General features: G+C 41.4%; 1 protein-coding gene across 3 annotated transcripts in view; it reads right to left on the bottom strand.

The window, feature by feature from the left end:
* Positions 1-18,871: 18,871 nt before the first annotated feature.
* MTDH (metadherin) overlaps positions 18,872-21,907 on the bottom strand; it is a 55,033-nt gene continuing 51,997 nt past the window's right edge. For all 3 annotated transcript variants that reach the window (XM_057734584.1, XM_057734586.1, XM_057734585.1), the window contains 2 exons: positions 21,262-21,418; positions 18,872-20,607 (listed from right to left, as the gene is read on the bottom strand). In XM_057734584.1, coding sequence (XP_057590567.1) covers positions 20,537-20,607; positions 21,262-21,418 — 228 coding nt within the window. In that variant the 3' untranslated portion in view covers positions 18,872-20,536. The remainder of the gene's footprint in view (positions 20,608-21,261; positions 21,419-21,907) is intronic.

Raw genomic sequence — 21,907 nt, 5'->3', positions numbered from 1 at the left:
ACAGAGTGTACAATACCAGAGTGAGCCCTAAGAGGAACTGTGGACTCTGGGTGATAATGATGTATCCCTTGTCCTCTGCCCAGCAAATGTGCCACTCTGGTGGGAGATGTTGATGAGGGAGACTGTATGTTTGGGGAGGGTAGGGCGTAGATGGGAAATATCTGTACTTTCTGCTGTTTCGCTGTAAATCTAAAACATCTCTAAGGGATGTCCCTGGTGGTGCAGTGGTTAAGAATCCACCTGCCAATACAGGGGACACGGGTTCAATCCCTGGTCTGGGAAGATCCCACATGCCCCAGAGCAGCTAACCTTGTGCACCACAACTACTGAGCCTGTGCTCTAGAGCCCGAGACCCACAACCACTGAGCCTGTGTGCTGCCACTACTGAAGCCCACATGCCTAGAGCCTGTGCTCCACAACAAGAGAAGCCACCGCAATGAGGAGCCCGTGCACTGCAACAGAGTGGCCCTCACTTGCCACAACTAAAGAAAGCCTGCGCTCCGTGACGAAGACCCAATGCAGCCAAAAATAAATAAATAAATGAATAAATGTATTAAATAAAACCCAAACATCTCTAAAAAATGAAGTCAATTTAAAAAATTAAAAATCTCATATATGTATATGTATATACACATATATATGTTTATATATCTATATATATTTCCCCTTAAGGCTGTCAACCGATTGGTTGAGGCCCACCTACACTATTACACACACACACACACACACACACACACACACACACACTCTGCTGGTTCTGTTTCTCTGGAGAACCCTGACAAAGGGTCTTCTCTGCTTCTCTGCCATCACTGACTGGTCTGTGTGATTGGCCTCCCTGTGCAGTACAGGGACCCAAATCTCCAGAAGTGTTTCTCTAGGACTCCCTCTTCATTTGGCCAGGGTGGTGGTAAAGGACCTCCACCGTCCACCTCACACAGAGGACAGGGAAATCCTGCTCTGAGCCAACAGAGTTCTACTCTTGTGACTCTTCCCAACTCTCCTCCCCAGTCTTCTTGGGTAGGGGTTGGGGATTGACAAGATGGGAGGGTGGGGACCAGGACAGTGCCCTGCTGATGGCAGTTCTCCTTAGTACGCAAGGTACTTAATGCCCCTTGGTCCTCAGCTGTAGGCCTCAGTAGTCGCTTCCTCAGTAGAAGTCAACTCAACATCAATTACAGTAGGTTTCCAAGATGCTACCAGTCTTTCCTTTAAAATAAAAGAGTTTCAAGTCCAAACATATTTGGGGACAACTAAGTGAAACAGAGTTAAACACATTTTTTAAATGCGAAGCTGGGACTTGCCTGGCAGTCCAGTAGTTAAGCCTCCGTGCTTCCACTGCAGGGGGCTTGCGTTTGATCCCTGGTGGGGAGCTAAAATCCCACATGCTGTCCTGTGGCCCAACAGATAAATAAATGCAAGGTTTCTCTGAAACTCTAATATGCTGACATGAATGGCAGACTCCTTAAGGAAGGGTACGGTATACTGGAATTCCTAAACTTTGACTTTGGAACACAATTTTGAGACTCGACCAGTAACTCCCAAACAGCGTTCACACGACACTGGCTTGGGAGATACCAAGTTGGCGAGATGGCTGAGGGGCTGGTTCTGGTCATTGAGCATTCACAGCTGCACAGCCTCTCTGGGATTGGGAATTTCTTAAGTCAGCTTTTGTGAGCATCTGAGAGAACAAACAGAAAGCACCTGCTATGGAAGAGATGTTTCATACGTGATGGCTATGATGAGGAATAAGGTCTGAGGTTCATGAACATGGGATCCACTCGTGAGCCGTCCTACCAGCATCAGTAAGTATATTTTACTGATGGTGCTTTTTGTCATAAGAACAATCAAACGTGTGATGTGCTATTAAGTCCAAATTCTAAATTGTACTTTAAAAACCTTCCTGCTATAATCACTCTTTATTTTTCTGCGTTTCAGAATTGGTACGTGGATGAAATCTGGTGCATTTTTCCTAACTCCAAGAAGATCTGAATAGTTTTCCTACTGGTCAACTTTAAAGAGATTGGCAAAGGCACAGAGAGGAAGTTAAATAGTAGAAAACTCAATTTCCTATTACAAACATGCAATGAGTAAACACAATTTCCTACAACAAACAAACAAGGAAAGCCCAGACCTGACAAGACCTGAGATAAGAGGAACTGAAATCTAGAAAGATGGTTTCCATCCTCTGTGCAGCCCCCATTCTCACTTGGCAAGAAGTGACGGTGAAGGGGAATTGTTTCCTTCTTGTAGGGGAGGTTGAAAAAGAACTGCCTTGTGATGGTCATTCAAAACCTACTCAGACCAGGGTTTGCCCAGATGTGATAAACTCCCTTTATGTTCACTTTTATACCTTATGAGACAGTATAGACTGGCTGAAAAAAAATAGCCTTCTTCATTATTTTGCAAAAACATCTTAGATTTTATGTGATTTATGTGATGAAATATTTTGGATTCCATGTACATTATGTCCTGATATTTACTGCTTTACACAGTGTAGATGTTAAAAGCTACGTAACACTTAATCCTTAGAGTTCAAATTCTCAGAAAGAAAGCTTGTGACAAATAAAGTATTTAAATTTATGATAGTAGACAGAGTATGCATACACTTTCCAAGAAGGGCTTTCACATTGAACTGACCACTATTTATATTGTTGATGACTTCTGGGTGTCTGACTTGTAATATTCTCCAGTCCTTTTTCCTCACCTGAATAATAAAAAAGGAGGGGTCGCTTTCTCTTCTCACAACCTATCATCAGGCCTCAGAGATTCTCAATCTCTCAAAGATATTGTTGTTAGAATTTTGTGTTCTTGATTTATGGGTGGTTTTTTTTTTCTTTTCAGTACCGTGCGTTGTGCAGCACTTCCCGGATCACGGATTGAACTTGTGCTCTCTGCAGTGGAAGCTTGGCCTCCTAACCACTGGGTAGCCAGAGATATCCTTGTGTTCTTCTTTTTTTTTTTAATTTTTTAAAATTTATTTATTTATTTTATTGGCTGTGTTGGGTCTTCGTTGCTGCACATGGGCTTTCACTAGTTGCAGTGAGCAGGGGCTACTCTTCGTTGTGGTGCTCGGGCTCCTCATTGCGGTGGCCTCTCTTGTTGCAGAGCACAGGCTCTAGGCGCGTGGGCTTCAGTAGTTGTGGCACATGGGCTCAATAATTGTGGCTCACGGGCTCTAGAGCGCAGGCTCAATAATTGTGGCACACGGGCTTAGCTGATCTGTGGCATGTGGTATCTTCCTGGGGCAGGGATTGAACCTGTGTGCCCTGCATTGGCAGGCGGATTCTTACCCACTGCGCCACCTAGGAAGTGTTCTTGTGTCCTTGTGTTCTTGATTTTAATCAAGGCTCTGTCAAAGAAAGAGCTTTATTATTTATTTATGTATTTATGTATTTATTTATTTCTGTGGTAAGAACACAATATGAGAACTTACCTGGTGGTCCAGTGGTTAAGACTCTGTGCTTCCACTGCAGGGGGCAGGGGTTCTATCCCTGGTTCGGGAACTAAAATCCCACATGCTGCATTATGTGGCAAAAAAACAAAAACAGAAAAAACAAAACACAATACGAAATCTACCCTCTTAACAAAATTGCAAGTGCACAATGCACGGTGTTGTATGGCACATCTCTGGAACTCACTCATCTTGCATAACTGAAACTTTATACCCATTGAGCAGCAACTCCCCATGCTGCATCCCTCGGCCCCTGGCATCCACCCTTCTGCTCTCTGTTTCTCTGAATTTGACTAGTTTAGATTTCTCATGTGAGTGGAATCATGCAGTATCTGTCCTTCTATGACAGGCTTATAATTTTTTTTTATTCAACACTGCTTAACATTTCATGAGGAAAAAATATCTTACTTTTTCTAATATACCTAATGATCACTATCAGCCCAGAACTCACCAGCGTCATCACGTTTTTTATCAGCTACCCATACGTTGCAGAGAAGATGACTATTCAGAACTTTATATTCACTTCAGTTATTTCTGACATGATCAAGCTGTAGGTGATTACAAACAAAATCAACTGTCCCCAGGTGGCTTTTCTGGTCTATTAATGCAGCAACAGAATCTAATGACCAGAACTTACCTCGGTTAAAGCAAATTTATTTTAATAAAGCACCTGATTTTCAACAGGACTTGAACTTGTTTTCTTTCTTTTTTAATTAATTAGTTAATTAATTAATTGGCTGTGTTTGGTCTTCGTTGCTGCGCATGGGCTTTCTCTAGTTATGGCGAGCGGGGGCTACTCTTCATTGCAGTGTGCAGGCTTCTCATTGTGGTGGCTTCTCTTGTTGTGGAATACAGACTCTAGGCGTGCAGGTTTCAGTAGTTGTGGCCCACAGGCTCAGTAGTTGTGACCCACAGTCTTAGTTGTTCCATGGAATGTGGGATCTTCCCGGACCAGGGCTTGAACCTGTGTCGCCTGCATTGGCAGGTGGATTCTTAACTGCTGCGCCACCAGGGAAGCCCCTGAACTTATTTTCAAATTGGCCCTTATTTTAAAAGCTTTAGAGACTTCCTTGGTGGTCCAGTGGTTAATACTCCAAGCTTCTTCTGAAGGGGGCACAGTTGGATCCCTGGTCGGGGAACTAGATCCTGCATGCATGCTGCAACTAAGAGTTCACATGCTGCAAGTAAGAGTCCACGTGCCAAAACTGAGAGTCCGAATGCTGACACTAAGACCCAGCACAACCTAAATAAATAAATAAATGTTAAAAAAAAAAAATAGGGACTCCCTGGTGGTGTCCCTGGTGGTGCAGCGGTTAAGAATCTGCCTTCTGGGCTTCCTAGGTGGCGCAGTGGTTGAGAATCCACCTGCCAATGCAGGGGACAAGGGTTCGATCCCTGCTCCAGGAAGATCCCACATGCCGCGGAGCCACTAAGCCCGTGCACCACAACTATTGAGCCTGCGCTTTAGAGCCTGTGAGCCACAACTATTGAGCCCATGTGCTGCAACTACTGAAGCCCACGTGCCTAGAGCCTGTGCTCCACAACAAGAGAAGCCATGGCAATGAGGAGCTTGCGCACCACACCAAAGAGTAGCCCTCACTCACCGCAACTAAAAAGAAAGCCCGCGCACAGCATAAAAGACCCAACACAGCCAATAAAATAAATTAAAAAAAAAAAAAAGAATCTGCCTGCCAATACAGGGAACACAGGTTCAAGCCCTGGTCCAGGAAGATTCCACATGCCACAGAGCAACTAAGCCTGTGCATCACAATTACTGAGCCTGTGCTCTAGAGCCCATGAGCCACAACTACTGAGCCCATGTGCTGCAACTACTGAAGCTGCAAGCCTAGAGCCTGTGCTCCTCAGCAAGAGAAGTCACTGCAATGAGAAGCCCACGCACCACATGAAGAGTAGCCTCACTGCTCGCCATAACTAGAGAAAGCCTGTGAGCAGCAACGAAGACCCAACACAGCCAAAAAAAAAAAAAAATAATAATAAATAAAATAAATTAAAACAAAACAAATAAAAGCTTTGCTTTGGGGGAATGGTATATAGCCACTCTGGAAAAAAGTTTAGCAGTTTCTTACAGAATGAAACAAGCAATCACCATACAATGCAGTAATTTCACTCCTGAGCATTTATCACAGATTAATGAAAACTTGTGTTCACACAAGAATATGTACACGAATGTTCACTGCAGCTTCCTTTATAATAGCGCAAATCTGGAAACAATCCAAATGTCCTTAATGGATGGATGGTTAAATAAACTGTGTACATACGTGCCGTGGGATGTTACACCACGAAAACAACAACAGCAACAGGAATAAACCATTACCACAACAATTTAGATGAATCTGGAGGGAGTTATGCTGAGTGAAAAAGCCAATCCCCAAAGGTACACACTGTATGATTCCATTTATATAACATTCTTGAGATGACAAAGTTATACAGATAAAGAACAGAGTATGTGTTGCCAGGGGTTATGGACAAGTGTGGGGCTGGGGGAAGTGTGTGTGATTGTAGAAGGGGACCCTTGTGAGATGGGGCTGTTGTGTAGCTTAACTGGTAGTGATTACACGAATCTACGTGTGATTAAATTGCATAGTGTTAAGTACACACACAGAAGGCCACCTGAAACTGAGGAAATCTGAATAAGATTGTGGGTCATACCAAAGTCAATTTCCTGCTTGTCATGTTGTACTAGAGTATTGCAAAGATATTACCTTTGAGGGAACTCGGTGATGGGGGTCTACATTATTTCTTACAAATGCATATGAGTCTACAATTATCTCGAAATAAAAAACATTTAATTGAATAAAAGGCTTTGCTTATAAAGTTGAATATATTGCAGAGCAATCAGTTCTTTCAATTTGAAAGACTATTATAAAGCAAAGAAAGTTCTCACCAGTTCCTACTGAGGAATGGCATACGTTGCAAAATAGAACGGTAGGCCTCAGTAAAATTATAAATCACTTGTGCTGTTGAGAAAGCAGTTTGGTGTCAGTATCCTTTGGAAATCAATGCAAGGATAAGAGCAGCATAAAATGAAAGTAACCTAGATAAACTCTCAATAAATTCTAAAAATGAGCTTTTAATCACCTTTCTTATTCTTTAAGTTCAGAATTGGGCTCTATACTGATGCAGGGCCAGACTGCAGATTTGCACATAAGCAAATTTCTGTGTTTGGACGTTAACAATTATTCTTGTCACACTTAAAAAGTGTCCATTCAGCAAATGGCTCTCCCATTTTTACTGTGTGGATGGCACTGTGGGGGCACAGAAAGATGGTGAACAGGAGTTGGCTGAGAAAGACAGGGCAGCAGTGGTACAGTGTGTCATGGATCCAAGTACGGAACAGGTACAGATGCAGGCCAGGGCCGTGCAGAGGGGAAAGGGACAGTCTGTGTGTGTGTATATGTGTGTATGTGTGTGTGTGTGTGTGTGTGTGTGTGTGTGTAAAAGAGCTAGGAATGAGGACTGAGGAGATCAGGAAAGAATTCCTGGAGATTTAAACAGATCTTGTAGTTTACAATACAATAAATTGAATTACATTATAAATTTGGTCCCTCATTTCCACTTGACACATTAAGGATATTAATAGCCTCATGTAGCTAGTGGCTTCCATATTGCGCAGCATGGATATAGGACATTTCTTCTACTGAGAAGGTTCTATAAGGCTGTGCTTGGATGGAATTCAACTTATGTGTAGCCAGGGAAGGGTATTCTAGGCGGAGCAGGCAAAGAGCAGTCAGGAAGGGATGTGTGCAGAGGAGCAGTGGGGGTGATGGTGAAGACAGCGTGGAATCAGATTATGGAGCATCTGAAGGAATGGAATGTTTAGGAGTATGAAGAACAGCACCTTTCTTTTTTCATTAATAATATATTCCAGTGATGATGAGATATTAGGAGACAGAGATTTTCCTTATTCCTTTCTGCTGTCACATAGAACACCATCCTTGCATGTAACGGAAGTTATTCAACCAGGCCCTCCTGATGGCTATCTGGGCTGTTCCCAGTCTTCCATTTTACAAGCAGTGCCTAATGTCTAAGGCATTTGCGTTTTAGGCAATGTCCTCTTGAAGTCAATGCTTGCAGTGGTGGCCTCTGGGGGCCCAGACTGGAGCCCACTTTTCTAGTTATTTCTTGTTTGAAAAATGGCAGTCAGGGGATGTGGTGGGGGCTGAGAGTGCCCTGTATTCTAACTACCATCCGTAGTGGTTTCAGATTCCTCCTTCAGGTTTTAAACCTACCCTGTGGTAGGCAATGTTGTAAGCACACAGGGCTGGAGGGCAGGGGGTCAGTCTTGGCGCTCACCAGCCAAAATATTTGCTTGGAGTCAAAGATGCGCGCAGTACCTCCTCAGCACCATTATCTTCTCTAGCTGTTACTCTGTCTGTAATGTCTCTACTGCCGCTTAGGGTCTTATAAAGAGACTTCCATTGCTCTGAGTTTGCATTAAAGCCCCGTGAAGGGAGTAGGGTTGCCCCATATTTGAGTTTAGACTCTGCTGGAGAGCATATTCAGCCATCCTCTCGTACAGTTTTATTCCCCTTTGCTTCCTTCCTCAAAGGACACATAAAAGGCCCCTTTTGTAACAAGGCTAGATACCTTTGTCTTGGTCCCCTTCTGCAATTCTCAGAACAACTTTCTTATTTCATACCTTAAAAATCATACTTATAAATACAGGTTTGCTCATGTGCTGCTATCTATAATTTGTTTTATTTTTTATTTTTAGCAATTAGCATTTTAAAAAATTATATTTTTATTTATTTATGTACTTATTAACTTATTTATTTATTTTGGCTGTATCAGGTCAGTTACAGCATGCGGGATCTTCGTTGCGGCATGTGGGAAGCTTGTGGGGAGCCAGCTTCTCTCTAGTTGTGGCGCATGGGCTCCAGAGCGTGTGGGCTCTGTAGTTTGTGGCATGTGGGCTCTCTAGCTGAGGTGCCCGAGCGCAGTAGTTGTGGTTCACAGGCTTAGTTGCCCCATGGCATGTGGGATCTTAGCTTTCCAACCAGGGATCAAACCCGCATTCCCTGCATTGGAAGGCGGATACTTTACCACTGGACCACCAGGAAAATCCCTGTAATTTACTTTAAAATGCTTCAGTATGGACAGCATGATATAAATATATGCGTTAGTTTAAGCTACCCTAGGGGAAGTTGGTTACTTTAATTCCAGTGGTGATCAGCTAGCATCATATCAGAAAGATCCTGCTCCAGAGGAAGTTATCATAAATACTTCTGTTTTCCATATCTGATCAACACTGAATCTGTCATTTGTCCTTCTCCATTGCTTCTTGTGGCTCTTGTTTTTGCCACATCAGTGTTTTTATTTTTATATAGTTGAATTTTATCTATTTTTTTATTGCATCTGGATTTTAAGTCATAGAAAGCCTTTTTCTACATTCACATTATATAGGAATTCATCTATGTTCTCTTTAGTTCTTGGATAGTGTGAAGAAAAAAATGTCTGCCATTGCATTTCTATAAGGATCAAGACATTAGCCACTGCATTTGTCCACCCTGAGGGGAATTCAGGATGGAGGAAAACAGGAAACATCCTGTGCTTTGGATATATTGGCTCCTAGATAGATAAGAAGCATATCTTCGCTAAGAAGCATATCTAAGGAAACATTTCAACAACCCCAGATTCTTGCATCTTCCCATACCTAGAAAAGCACTAAAATCATTAACTTGAGATGCCTGTTCCTTGTGACCAGCAGTAATCTCTTTATTCTTGACTATATGTTTTTGCAGCAAAGAAAAAGATTCTTGTGTATTCTGGCTCCTCCTTTACTCTTTGGGAGCAGTTCCTCAGAGCTACCTGAGTGGCTGTCTTCTAGGCTATAGACCTCAGTAAGTTCCCAGAATAAAACTTAACTCACAACTTTTACTTTGTGTGGTTTTCCTTTCAGTCAACACTTTTGATCGCCGTGAAGGAAGCCAGAGCAGACTTCTCTCCTTTGCCTGAACTCTACGAGGATCTGAAACCTTAGAACCAGCAAGGGTAACTCATGCCCTTCCACCTCCTTGGTGGGTCCAGACGAATTTGGGTGTCTCTTCTGGGTCTTGGATCTCCAATTATTGGCTGACGGTCCCAAGTTTTATTCAGCAGTGGATAAAAACCTACCCGATTCCTCAGTTGAAAGACACTGAGGAGGGTTTATCCGGTTGAAAGATACTGGGGATGCCTGGTTAAAGGACACCAGGGAAAAGTGCCCCAGTTGAAAGATACTGGAGGCACCCAGTTGAAAGACGCTAGGATTTGCTCAACTGAAAGATACTGTTTGATCAGTCTGGACTGGGTGATTAGGTAGGAAGCTGGCCGAACATCTTTCCTGAACAAAGGGCATCAGAAAGCCAACTTTTGGGCAACACCCCAGCCAGCTTTTTGTATGTACAGAATTTATACTTGCAAGTACTTACTAGGGAAATTGCACCCTAAAAATGTCCAAGATGGGGCTTTTTTATAAAAACTGGTTTTTGAGTACCTCAATTGGGAAAGACAGTTGATAAAACAACTTTGCAGATTTCTGACCTTAAAGAACAAAAATCTTTCCAGGAGGAACTTGCATTTCTTCCTCTGTGCCTTTAAAATTTTTTTTAATTGAAATATAGTAGACTTACAATGTTGTGTCACTTTCAAGTGTACAGCAAAGCGATTCAGTTATACATGTATATATTATTTTTCAGGTTCTTTTCCATTATAGGTTATTACAAGATATTGAATATAGTTTTTTCTGTGTTATACTGTTGCAGGAAGGGGGACTCCTTCCAGGGCCTGAGAATGGGCTCTTGTCTAACACTCGGAAATGAACTGTCTGAGGAGACACACATGCTGATACAGGAAGAGACTTTATTGGGTAGGGGAGCCTGGGTGGAGAGCAGGAGGGTAAGGGAACCCCCGAGGACTGCTCTGCCACGTGGCTCACAGTCTCGGGTTTTATGGTGATGGGGTGAGATTCTGGGTTTGTCTCTGGCCAATCACTTTGACTTAGGGTCCTTTCGGGTGGCGTGCGCATCTCTCGGCCAAGGTGGACTCCAGTGAGGAGAATCCTGGGAGGTGGTTAGGACATGTGGCCTGGAGTTTCCCTTCGACCTTTCCCATATTCTTCCGGTTGGTGGTGGCTTGTTAGTTCCACGTCATAAAATAACTCATGCCGATTGCTACTGTCTGCTTGGCCAGGTGGGCAGGTGTGTTTCCCCTAACAATACAATAGGTCCTTTTTGTATATCTATTTTATATAGAGAATTATGTATTGATATCTGTTAATAACGAACTCCTAATTTATCCCTCCCTCCCCTCCTCCCCCTATGCCTTTGAGATATAAATGTTCTACCTGATCTTCTTAGGTGTTTTTTTTTAAAAATAAATTTATTTATTTATTTATTTATTTATTTATTTATTTATTTATTGGCTGCATTGAGTCTTCGTTGCTGTGTGCGGGCTTTCCCTAGTTGCTCCAGTGGGGGCTACTTACTTTTCATTGCAATGCACGGGCTTCTCATTGCGGTGGCTTCTCTTGTTGTGGAGCACGGGCTCTAGGCACATGGGCTTCAGTAGTTGCAGCATGCAGCCTCAGTAGTTGTGGCTCTCGGGCTCTAGAGCGCAGGCTCAGTAGTTGTGGTGTACGGGCTTAGTTGCTTCATGGCATTTGGGATCTTCCTGGACCAAGGATCGAAACTCTGTCCCCTGCATTGGAAGGTGGATTCTTAACCACTGTGTCACCAGGGAAGTCCCTTCTTAGGTGTTTTGTTCTGTGTTTTGAGAACACAGTCTTTGCCATCTGGAAGGTACACATACAGTATACATTTGGCAGCCAGTTGAATAGACTGAACTCTGAGCAGTCTTTTTGTCTGGCTGTGTCAGCTCTCAGGAAAATCTAAGGGGCCTTCGTCATCTCAACCTTCACTGTGTCCACCTGTATGATGAAGGCCTTTACTTTCTTAAACTATTTTTGGCAGTAAACATTCTGGATCTGTTACCAAATGAACGTAGGTTCATGTGCCTGACACACAGTGAGGCCAAACAAACCAAAACGGCAGAGTTTGAAGCAAAGAAAGATTTATTGCAGGGCCAAGCAAGAAGAATGGGTGGCTCATGTTCAAAACCCCTGAACTCCCTCCTACTTTTGGAGGAAAGGGTTATTTATTTATTTTTTTTTTGGAGGAAAGGGATCTTCATTCCCTGACGAGGGACTGAACCTGGGGCCATGGCAGAGAAAGTGCTGAGTCACAACCACTGGACCACCAGGGAATTCCCGGGAGAAAAGTTTTTATAGGCAAAATTTGGGGTGAGGGCTGCAGGGGGTGTGACTTTCAACTGATTGACTGCTGGTGAAGTAAGAGGGCTCACATGTTAGGACGCCAGGGGTATCCTTCACCATTGCATGGGGCTTTGCCTGTGGCAGACCCTTGGTTGGAATTTCCCCTTTTGAACTAGCTTTGGTCATTCATTCAGCCTCCCTGACCTTCCCTGGATTCCAAAGCGCAGATTCAAACAGTTGCTAATCAGCGAAGGGAGGGAATGCAGAGGGGAAGCAGGAGCAGTCAAGAAACAACAGTGCAGGGGCTTCCCTGCTGGCGCAGTGGTTAAGAATCCACCTGCCAATGCAGGGGACACGGGTTCGAGCCCCTGGTCTGGGAGGATCCCACATGCCACGGAGCAACTAAGCCCATGCACTGCAACTACTGAGCCTGTGCTCTGGAGCCCGTGAGGCACAACTCCTGAAGCCTGAGCGCCTAGAGCCCGTGCTGTGCAACAAGAGAAGCTACCCCAGTGAGAAGCCCGTGCACCACAACGAAGAGACGAAGAGTAGCCCCTGCTCACTGCAACTAGAGGTGTATATGCAGCAATGAAGACCCAAGACAGCCAATACATAAAATTAATTAATTAAAAAAGAAAAAAGAAACAATAGTGCAGCCTTGGGTCAGGGTCCTGGTTTCTCTCCAGGGACTACACATAACAGTATCTTTGAGTTCTTGTGCAGGAACCAAGGCCCCCACCCAGCTGGAGGATGGTAACTTCAGGATTCCTGGAGCATCGCCCTGTCACCTCAGAACTTGGATGGATCCAAGGGCATCGTGCTGAGTGAAAAAGCCAATCCCTAAAGGTGACGCACTCTATGATTCCAATTATAGGACATTCTTAGGATGACGCACAACTGGTTAGTGATTGTCAGGGGATAGGGATGAGGGCGGGGTGGGGGTGGGGAGTGGGTGTGTTTGATTACAGATAGGAAGCCCCTGGGAGCTCCTTTGTGGCCACCAACGGTTCTGTATTATGATCATGGTGGTTATTACGTGAATCCACATGTGATAAAGTTACATAAACTGCACACACCTACATAGTGAAGTAAACACTGGTGAAATCTGAAGCAAATCTGTCGATTGTACCAACAGGATCTATTTCCTGGTTTGGATATTCTACTGTACCTGGTGAATTTAAGGTTCTTGCCTTGTTGTGGAAAGAATTTGGAGACAAAGCAGGGAGGTTAAGAAAGTAAAGTGAGAATTTACTTAAGCAAGAATACGCTCTCAGAGGGAGAGCGGGCAGACAGGTGAGGAGCTTCCCTGGGTTTCTCTGGCAAACCAGTTATGAGGCGCATACAAAGGAAGGGGCGGAATAGTCACTGGGGAAAGAGGAATTTGGGGGTCATTACCCCAGATTTTCATCCCAGCTTCATCTTCCTGAGGGGAGGAGGGATTTTTGTCCGTATTTAGCTTAGATCAGAAGCGCCAGGGGGTCCGTACATGATGGGTACTTCTCGTCTGTAAGGCTATTTTTATTGTAAAGAGAGCAGAATGAACAGGAGGTTGCATTCGGACACTGGAGACTCCCGCCTTTCCTTACCTTTCTTTGTCTGCTTCCAGGACACTTATCACCCAAAAGGTGTGGTTTCCTGTCAGTCTGGAGGTTCCTGCTTTTCTTTGCCTGCCCGTGGACCCCCGCTGTTTACAAGTTGTGTGGTTTCCTGCCACCTGGCCCCTGCCCCCATTTCTCTGCTCCTGTGTAGCTACCTGCCTGCTGTTAACAGTACCATAGTTATGTAAGATATTGCAACTGGGAGGAATTGGGTGAGGGGACACATGACCTCTCTGGACTATTTTTGCAATTTCCTGAGTGTATAATTATTTCAAAATAAAGCATTTTGAAAGTTTTAAAAATTGTATGCAGCTAAATATCTCTTTCTCTTTTATAGCGTCTAGGTTTGCAGTTCTTGGTTAAGAACATCTTCCCATATAAAGTGATATATGTCAATTATTTCTCAATGAAACTGGAAAAAAATTTCCTTTATAAAAAAAGAAAAAAAGAATATCTCCTCCACTCTTGGGTTGTACATGTAGTTTCCTGTATTTTCAGATTAAAAAAAAATTTTTTTTTCAGTCTTTAATTCAACTGGAATTTATTTTCATATAAAGTATGATGGGGCCCAGCTTTATTTTCTTCCAGTCAGGTAAGTTGTGCCAGTACCATCTATTAAAGAAATCAACCTTTTACCATTGAACTAGAACACTACCTAAATTGTATACAAAATTCCCATGAATTAGGAATGTATTTCTGGATTCCCCATCCTGTTCTTCCAACCTATTTGACTATCCTTTTGTTGACAACTTATTAAATTGCATCAGTACAGTGCTCAATAAATTTTGAATGTTCTTTATGTTTGGCGTTCCTCACACAGCCAAAATTCACTGTCTGGTATCCCTTGCTGCTTGACACACACAGGTACGAGCTTGCCTCTGCCAACACTAAGAAAGGAGGGAGGCAAGAGGAGGCCTGGGCAGAACTCAGTGGTGGAGGTGCGGCCTCCAGCAGTGTAGAGGCCGCTGAGGAGGCAGAGTCAGTTCAGTCCTGAGCATCCTCCCAGGAGCTGGTGGGTGGGCTGTGCAGGTGTTATTCCTGGTGGGTTAAGGGAATCTGGATCTCCTGTCAGATTCCTTTTCAGCAGAAACTAGCCAGAGGGGATTCTGGGTTTTACAACTAAGAACCCTGATGGATAGAAGGCATTTTAAATTTTATTCTCATAACTGGTATTCATGAGGTGGATCCCCTGGCCCTCTCCTTCGGCTGCCCACTACTTTTTCTTACTTCATCTTTTTCAAATTATTTGTTTTCATAGTCTTTGAGGTACTTAAACAATCTGTTGCAGTTTAATTGGTATTTAATTTATACATTAAATATAAAAATATATCAAATATATAATTTATATATTTGGGAAATATTGACATCTTTGTTTTCCAAAGTTTTTCATTTGTTAGATCATTATTCTGTCCTTCAAAAAGACCACATTTTTCATTGGTCTTGCATCTTTCTTGAAACATTTATTTCTAGTATGGTAGTTATGGAAATTCCCTGGTGGTCCAGTGGTTAGGACTCAGGGTATTCACTGCAGTGTCCCTGGGTTTGAACCCTCGTCAGGGAACTATGATCCCACAAGCCAACAAGCATGGCCAAAAAAAAAAAAAACCAAACCAACCAAACAAACATACACATATGTAATTTTAGTTGTGATGTAACTGGATTTTTTTTTCCATTTCCTTTTCTAGGTGCTTATTTTAGCACAAAAAACTTTTGCTAGTTTTTGTATTATCTGCCACTTCAGTGTATTTTCTTCCTAGTGCTCATAAGCTTCTTATTAGAATCTCTTGGGTTTTCTAGGTATGCAATCAGGAAAAAATAATTTCTCTCTTCTTCTCTGATGTTGTACCACTTTAAACATTTTTTTAACAGTTAATACCTAAGACAATATTGACTAGCAAGTAACTCTTCCCTGTTCTGACTTTAATCAATATGACTTTAGTATTTCACTTCAAGTTTTTAAAATCTAAATGTGGAATAGCTGTTGGATTATGATACTTCTTCAAGCTTAGTGTCATGGTCATGTACTTTTTCTGCTGTATTTTGCAATTAAATGAAATGTTAGATTTCCTGATGTTGCATGTTTTGTTCTTTTGATAAATTTCTGGATTTTGATCGCTAATAACAGAAATGCCCCCAGGTTTCTAGTTCCAGTGTGCTAAGGCAGGTGTTCTTCCATCGTGCATTACTGTGGTCTTTTCAGTTTTGATGAGAAGTGGGAATAGCTCCAATTTTTCCCGGCTCCAACTTTCTGGTTGTTCTGCCAATAAACACCCTTGTGTTTGTCAGAATGCCTGCAGCCTCCCAGGAAACTTTACAAGGAACCCTTGCCCTAAGGACACACGCTGCTCTTCTGAATCCTGGGGGAAGCTCCTGTCTAGAAAAGAGCCTCACTGTCCTCCTTTGCCGTGGAAAGGCGGTCACATAGTGTGCACTCCACAACTCCGAGGGCGCTATGCATGTTCAGATGCACTCTGTGTGTGCACATTCATTACGATTTCCCCACAGATGTTAGTGGGATGACTCGAGGAAGCAGAAACAGGGAGGCTCTCGTGACACCTTTCCAAGACCAGGCTATGTGGTACCCGGGACCCCTAGTCAGTTCTGGCCCTGAAAAGGACCTGTGCCAAACAAGCCGGGGCACCTGAGAGCAGCTATTTTCATCCATGCCTCCACAGCCCTTCCCAACACCCTCCCTTGAACCTTCTGCCAAACAGCAACAAAGATCAAGCTCACCCCCGACATCCCCTCTGGTAATGTTCTACTTCTTAAGCCGAATGGTGGTTTCAGAGGTGTTCATTTTATTATGCTTTATAATTTATGTACATGTTACATATATTCATTTTTGAATGCTCTGATACAATAAATAAAGGAAAGCACACATACAAATAAGAATGCCATTATCATGGGGATGACCTTGAATCTGCTTAAATTTTTCTTCAGGTTAGCCTATTCATGAATCTCAGTATTATTATTATTAGGTAGGTAGCAAACATCTTACAATGCACCTTACATATAGCTTTCTTGATGCTAGGATTAGAAATCATTCTGTTAAAATATTTAGAATAGTAGTAATGCCTTTTAACTTTTTAAAGATTACATTATACACCAGGGTAACTTCTACTGAAAATTGTTATAATCTATACTTGCAGTGTAGGTGTGATAGCAGGCTACTAAGTTTCTTTAAGCCTCTAGAATTTAAAGCAGTCACTGGGTGGCAGAAATTTCTTCCAGAATCTACTACATGTAAGTTGAAACATTATTAGCTGCTATTCTGAACAGCATCGAAGAGATTTTAAAATTTCTGCTCCATTGGAAAAGCTAAAACCTGACCTTAAGTGATGCTTGGCTGCAGGATATACACAATGTATGTCAGCCCTGTGACAGAGACTGCTAGCTGTTCCTGATACCCAGTTCTCTGCTGCTTCCGCAGTAATGGATCTTGAAATGTTCATTTGGCCCATGACAGCCCAGGATAAAGACTATTATTTCCCATCCCCCTTTGTCGCTAGAGGGATCAAGTGATTGAGTTTGGGTGGATAAAAGCCTGTGTGGTGTGAATAACTTGTAGGACGTGTTCTTAAAGGAAGGGAGCAGAAATGCTGAGAGGAGGTTTCTAGCTAGTTCAGCTGTCTGCAACCATGGCAGGAAAGCCACATGCTGAGAATGTGGAAGAGCAACACAGGAGGACTCAGGATGCCTGGCCCTGTGGAGTGTCAGAGGAGCCCTGGACTGCTTTCCCCGACTTTTATGTGCAAGAGAAATAAAATTCTGTATTAAGTCACTATTGTTTAGGGACACAGCCATACTGATATATAATGCCAAGTCTGAGTTTACTTTCCTTAATTTAAAAGGTTGATACAAGTGATACACGGCTGCTGATGGCAGTTACATCTGCTACTAAGATGATATAAGATGGAAGCTGTTTCCCATGGAGAACACTGTGTCACAAACAGGGACATTTCAAGAGATGCTTCACTCCAAATACTTGACTTGCCAGTGGTAAAGCCTGCAAGTACACCTGTGGTTTCAGAGCATCAAGAACATTTGGAACATTTAGAACCTATAGTTTAAAAACATGAAGAACATCAAAAAGTCACTGCCTTTAGACTAGCTTAGAGTGCGATGTCCCCTCCCATAGGAGAACTATAAAGAGAAGTTTAAACAAAACAAAAATGGTTTGTTTTATTTACAATACTCAATGCATTTTACAAATAACATATTTGCATTCCCTAAGTCTTTTGGAAAGTAATTCCAGTTTGTGCAATCAGTTTATAGGAAAGTCTTAAGACATCTATTGGACGTCTTAAACCTAAATTCTAAATTTTGAAAGTTATTTCACACTAAATTGAGGACCTTTTTTAATTAAGAAAAACTAAGCTCTGTAGTTAAATATTGCCCTTCAATATCTTTAACCCAAGTACAAACTGGATTAGCCTACGAAATAATACCATTAGATTCAGATGAGTTATTCCCACCACCCGCCCAATAAAATGCATGCACAAAGTAAACACGGTCAATTACATTAATGACATTTTATTTCAATACTTGTTTTTTGGACTCTCTCAACTATTGTTTTGCTCAATTCAGGGTACAGAGGGAGGTAGGATTCCAGTCTGGGGAAGTCCTAACCCACTACTCTCTGCTCCAGAACAGGGAAGGATTTTCATTAAGTCCAGGGAGACAGGTCAGGATGAGGGAGTTTTAAGCAGCTTCTCTAGGAGGCTTTGTTTGCTAATCAGAACAAGGGTCCCTTCCAGGACTGACAAAGCCTGAAGGGATCACTTATTTCCCAACTAGTGGTCTGGAGAGCATCTAATCCAAGTCTCCAAAGGACAACAGGCTCCCCTCTCTCCTCTCTTCCCTGAATCACTACCTTGATTTTAGTGCTTTCTGAGTTGATGTTGGAAAACAGCTCCTCTATTCAGATGCCAGAAACTGCTTTCATGTCACATATACATTTTATGAAACAAATGCAGAGCAACAAACAAATGACTTTGTGCAAGAGTTTGCATCTCATGCATGTGTAAGAGAATGAACTTATTAATTTTACCACTCATTGCTGCCATCTCTTAAAACATAAAATCCATGCCCTAGTTCTTGAGCCAGAGAGAAGGGACAGGTGTCTCCATCCTGGATCCACCCTAATTTAGCAGTGCATTTCTCTGTCTCCACACCACATCTCCCCTCAAAAGATGGTGTCTCTAACTTCTGGTGTTGGTGGTTGAATAAGAGATACTAAGCTGGAGAAATAAAGAAAGTCTGACATTCGATATAGCCAACACAATCCTAAGATAAAGAAATGGTGAGGTAGAGTTGAGAGAGTTCAATTAAATTTTTTGATCATAGATCTTTTGGCACATTCTAACATCATACAAACTCCCTATTCAATTCTCCTTTGTGACACCTTTACAAAGTGTTACAACATAGGAATCCTTGCATCTCTTTAGGAAGCATCTATATAAAGTTAACAGAATACAGTCATCTGAAGAAATCTACTCCTGGCACTTTAGCTTATTTACCCCGATATTGAAACAAATAAAAACAATGCTATCCATTTGCTGAATTTATTTAAACAAATCAATTTAGAAATATCATAGAATTAAACAAAACTTCTGACATGTAAACATACTGCCATGTTCCTGAAACAGATGTTAACACCTGATAAAAGTTAATAATTGCTTGTTAGGAAAGCTGTCCATTAATAAGGCCAGTCTTCAGCAAAACTAAAACCATTTTTGTTTCTTTAGCTTTCCTAGTGTGACAATGGAATACTTATCAAACCACAATCGAATATAATAAAGACAACATTGGATGGATAGATCAGTACCATTGGTTACAGCTGTTAAACAGTTTCATTCTTGGCGCCACAGAAAAACAATTAAGCCAATCACATTAAATAAATCATGGCTTTTTTTCTTTATCACAATTCACTAAGTGATGTTAATTATGGTCCTTGTCAAACACGTTTGGTAAAGGCTATTTACAGTGTACATGGCTGAGCATGCACTATTTATAGTTACAAAGATACCTGCCAGTTTATCACAATAGAATTACACAGTGCCTGAAAATGAGGAAACATCTCACACATCATTTAAATCAACACAGTTTCAAGCAGGAAACGTTCCTTATTTGATCACGATTGCAATAATTACATGAAAATTCTTATAAAAACACGAATCCCCTTCAAGAAATTGATGCATATTCTACACACTACAGGTTAAGGCAGTAAAAAAATGTATTCCTGATAACTGGAGGTCTTGACAATGTCAATTAAAGCTGTCTGACTCTAGTTTTTCATTCTCCCATCATATACTCAAAAGTTCTGTCTGTATAACTAGTCTGTGAAAGATTTCATTTTTAAAGTCAAAAAAGTATTAATAGTGAAGAAGAGTTGATGCTGGAAAAAAGTAATTGCTAGGGAAAGGAAAATATGTAAGTTGGATTTTGCCTGAAAGTTTTCAAATCATAAACAAGAGCATTACGTGTGAGTCTGAGCCTTAAAAGTATAAAACAAATATAGTTTACCTTTCTTAAAACATACTGTACTTTGAACAATTCAAGTAAAAGTAAGACTATCAAAAATAACTTCATAAGCCATACAAGTGTCAACTGCATTATGAATGTTTTAAGAACTTTTTAAAACCTGTACACTAAACCATGACAGTTTAGTTAAACAAAGGATAAATGACTTTTTATTTGCACTTGTGAGTTCTTTAATACAAACTGCTACCAACAAATATGTAAAGATATGGCAGGTTATGCATTTGATCAAAGCACTTTGATTTAAGCATAAAACAGATCAAATAGTTTAAGTTCCGTGCATAAGATTCAAGAAGCTGCCTACTGACTCGCAGGCAACCCTCTCCCTAATCAGAATCCTTTATTCCTCAGCTGCAGATGAGATAGGGCACAATCTGTTGTAAACAGGGCACTGCTGTAAAACCAGGATAATATTCTTAAATTAAGATCGTTCTTGTTAGATTGAAAAGACTTTCCCCAAGTGTCTTCCAGCACTGTAGTATATTCTGCTGACCTCTTAATTTCATAAATTAACTTTCCTTTGATTCCATTTTTATGGTGGTTGTGTTCACAGTTTTGTTTTAAAAATTGGTTTAAATTTATATAAAACTCTGTACATGTTCACAAATTATTGCATAAACAGCATAATCTTCAAGACAGTGTTTGCAAACACATGTCCAATTCAGGAAAAAAAATTCACGTTTCCCGTCTGGCTTTTTTCTTCTTTTTTATTTGTTTGGGAGATTCCCAACTAGTTTCAGACTTGGCTAAAAGGGGGGAAAAAAAGAGAGAGAAAGCAAGAGAGAAGTTAGGAGGACAGTAAATGCTGTTCTGTTTCACAAATATAAAAGTAGTATCAATAAAAATACGCTTTGAAATCCACTAATAATCCTCAAATTTTATGTTTATGCTTTCAAGTTCCAGTTACACATTGTCAGGTTGTTCTCTGGCTGCCTTCCTCTTTTCCTTTCCTCAAGGCCAATGTAGTATTTGGTTTGACCGTATGGATGATATTTCATTACTTCTGACTTAGAAAAACCATCATTTAAAAGACTCAATCTAAGTAATAAAAGTGAAAGTGGGTAAAATGGACACTAAAGGTAGCTGAAGGGAGAAAAAGAGGTGAAAAAAAGGGCAGAGAACAATTTGCAGTCTCAAGAACACATGCACAGAAAAAGGGAGGGACCAGGCGAGTAAGAGCAGGTACCAAGTCCTCCTCTGTGTATGTCCTCAGCCACTTATTCCTGCCTGAAGTGACTTCAGCTCCCTGGCCCTTACAAAGGAGGTCCACAAGGGTCCAAGGAATCTAGGCTTTGCAAAGGAAGAAAGGGCTGCTTTAGCAATCCATTAGACTTCTAAGACAGTAACACTTATAAACAGTACAGAGAACACCAAAAGAGCCAAAAATCAGGATTACTTACTCTGTGAAGGAGGCACACTATTTTGCTTAGTATTTGACTTGGATTTATCTGTTTCTTGCAGCATTGGTGGCACTTGGGAAGAGCTCTTGTCAGAATCACTTTTTGATAAAGTAACAGATGGCTCGGTAGAAATAGCAGGTGGAAGAGTCTTGACAGGCTATTTTGAAATAGAATTATCTTAGATTTTCATTAAAAAAGTCAAATAAAATTAAATATCATAGTAATACCAAGACGCTGTAGAGCAGTAAGTAAATACAAAGATGGTTTCCAAATAATTTACCAGCAGAAGCACTACAACTCATGCCTGCCCTCTAGTGACATATAACCAAATAAATATTTATATACAATATCCACTAACACAGGTTGAGACAAAAATGGATAACTGTGTAAAATTATAAGATGTTTACTGAAGCTCAAATAAGAGTGAACAATTGCATTTTCATTAACTTTTATATTTTTCTTTTTCATTACAAATAACAGGATTTTTTATGTGTTGGTATTCAATGGTTCTGTCCACTTCCCACTAACTCTCACCTCCTCAAAACCTCTTCATGTGAAGGCAAAAAGAAAACAGCAAATTTCTGGGACTTCCCTGGTTTCACAGTGGTTAAGACTCTGCACTCCCAATGTAGCGGGCCCAGGTTTG

The sequence above is a fragment of the Hippopotamus amphibius genome, chromosome 5 (genome assembly GCF_030028045.1).
Source record: "Hippopotamus amphibius kiboko isolate mHipAmp2 chromosome 5, mHipAmp2.hap2, whole genome shotgun sequence".
Taxonomy (NCBI): Eukaryota; Metazoa; Chordata; class Mammalia; order Artiodactyla; family Hippopotamidae; genus Hippopotamus; species Hippopotamus amphibius.
This window is presented reverse-complemented; position numbering and strand designations above follow the sequence as displayed.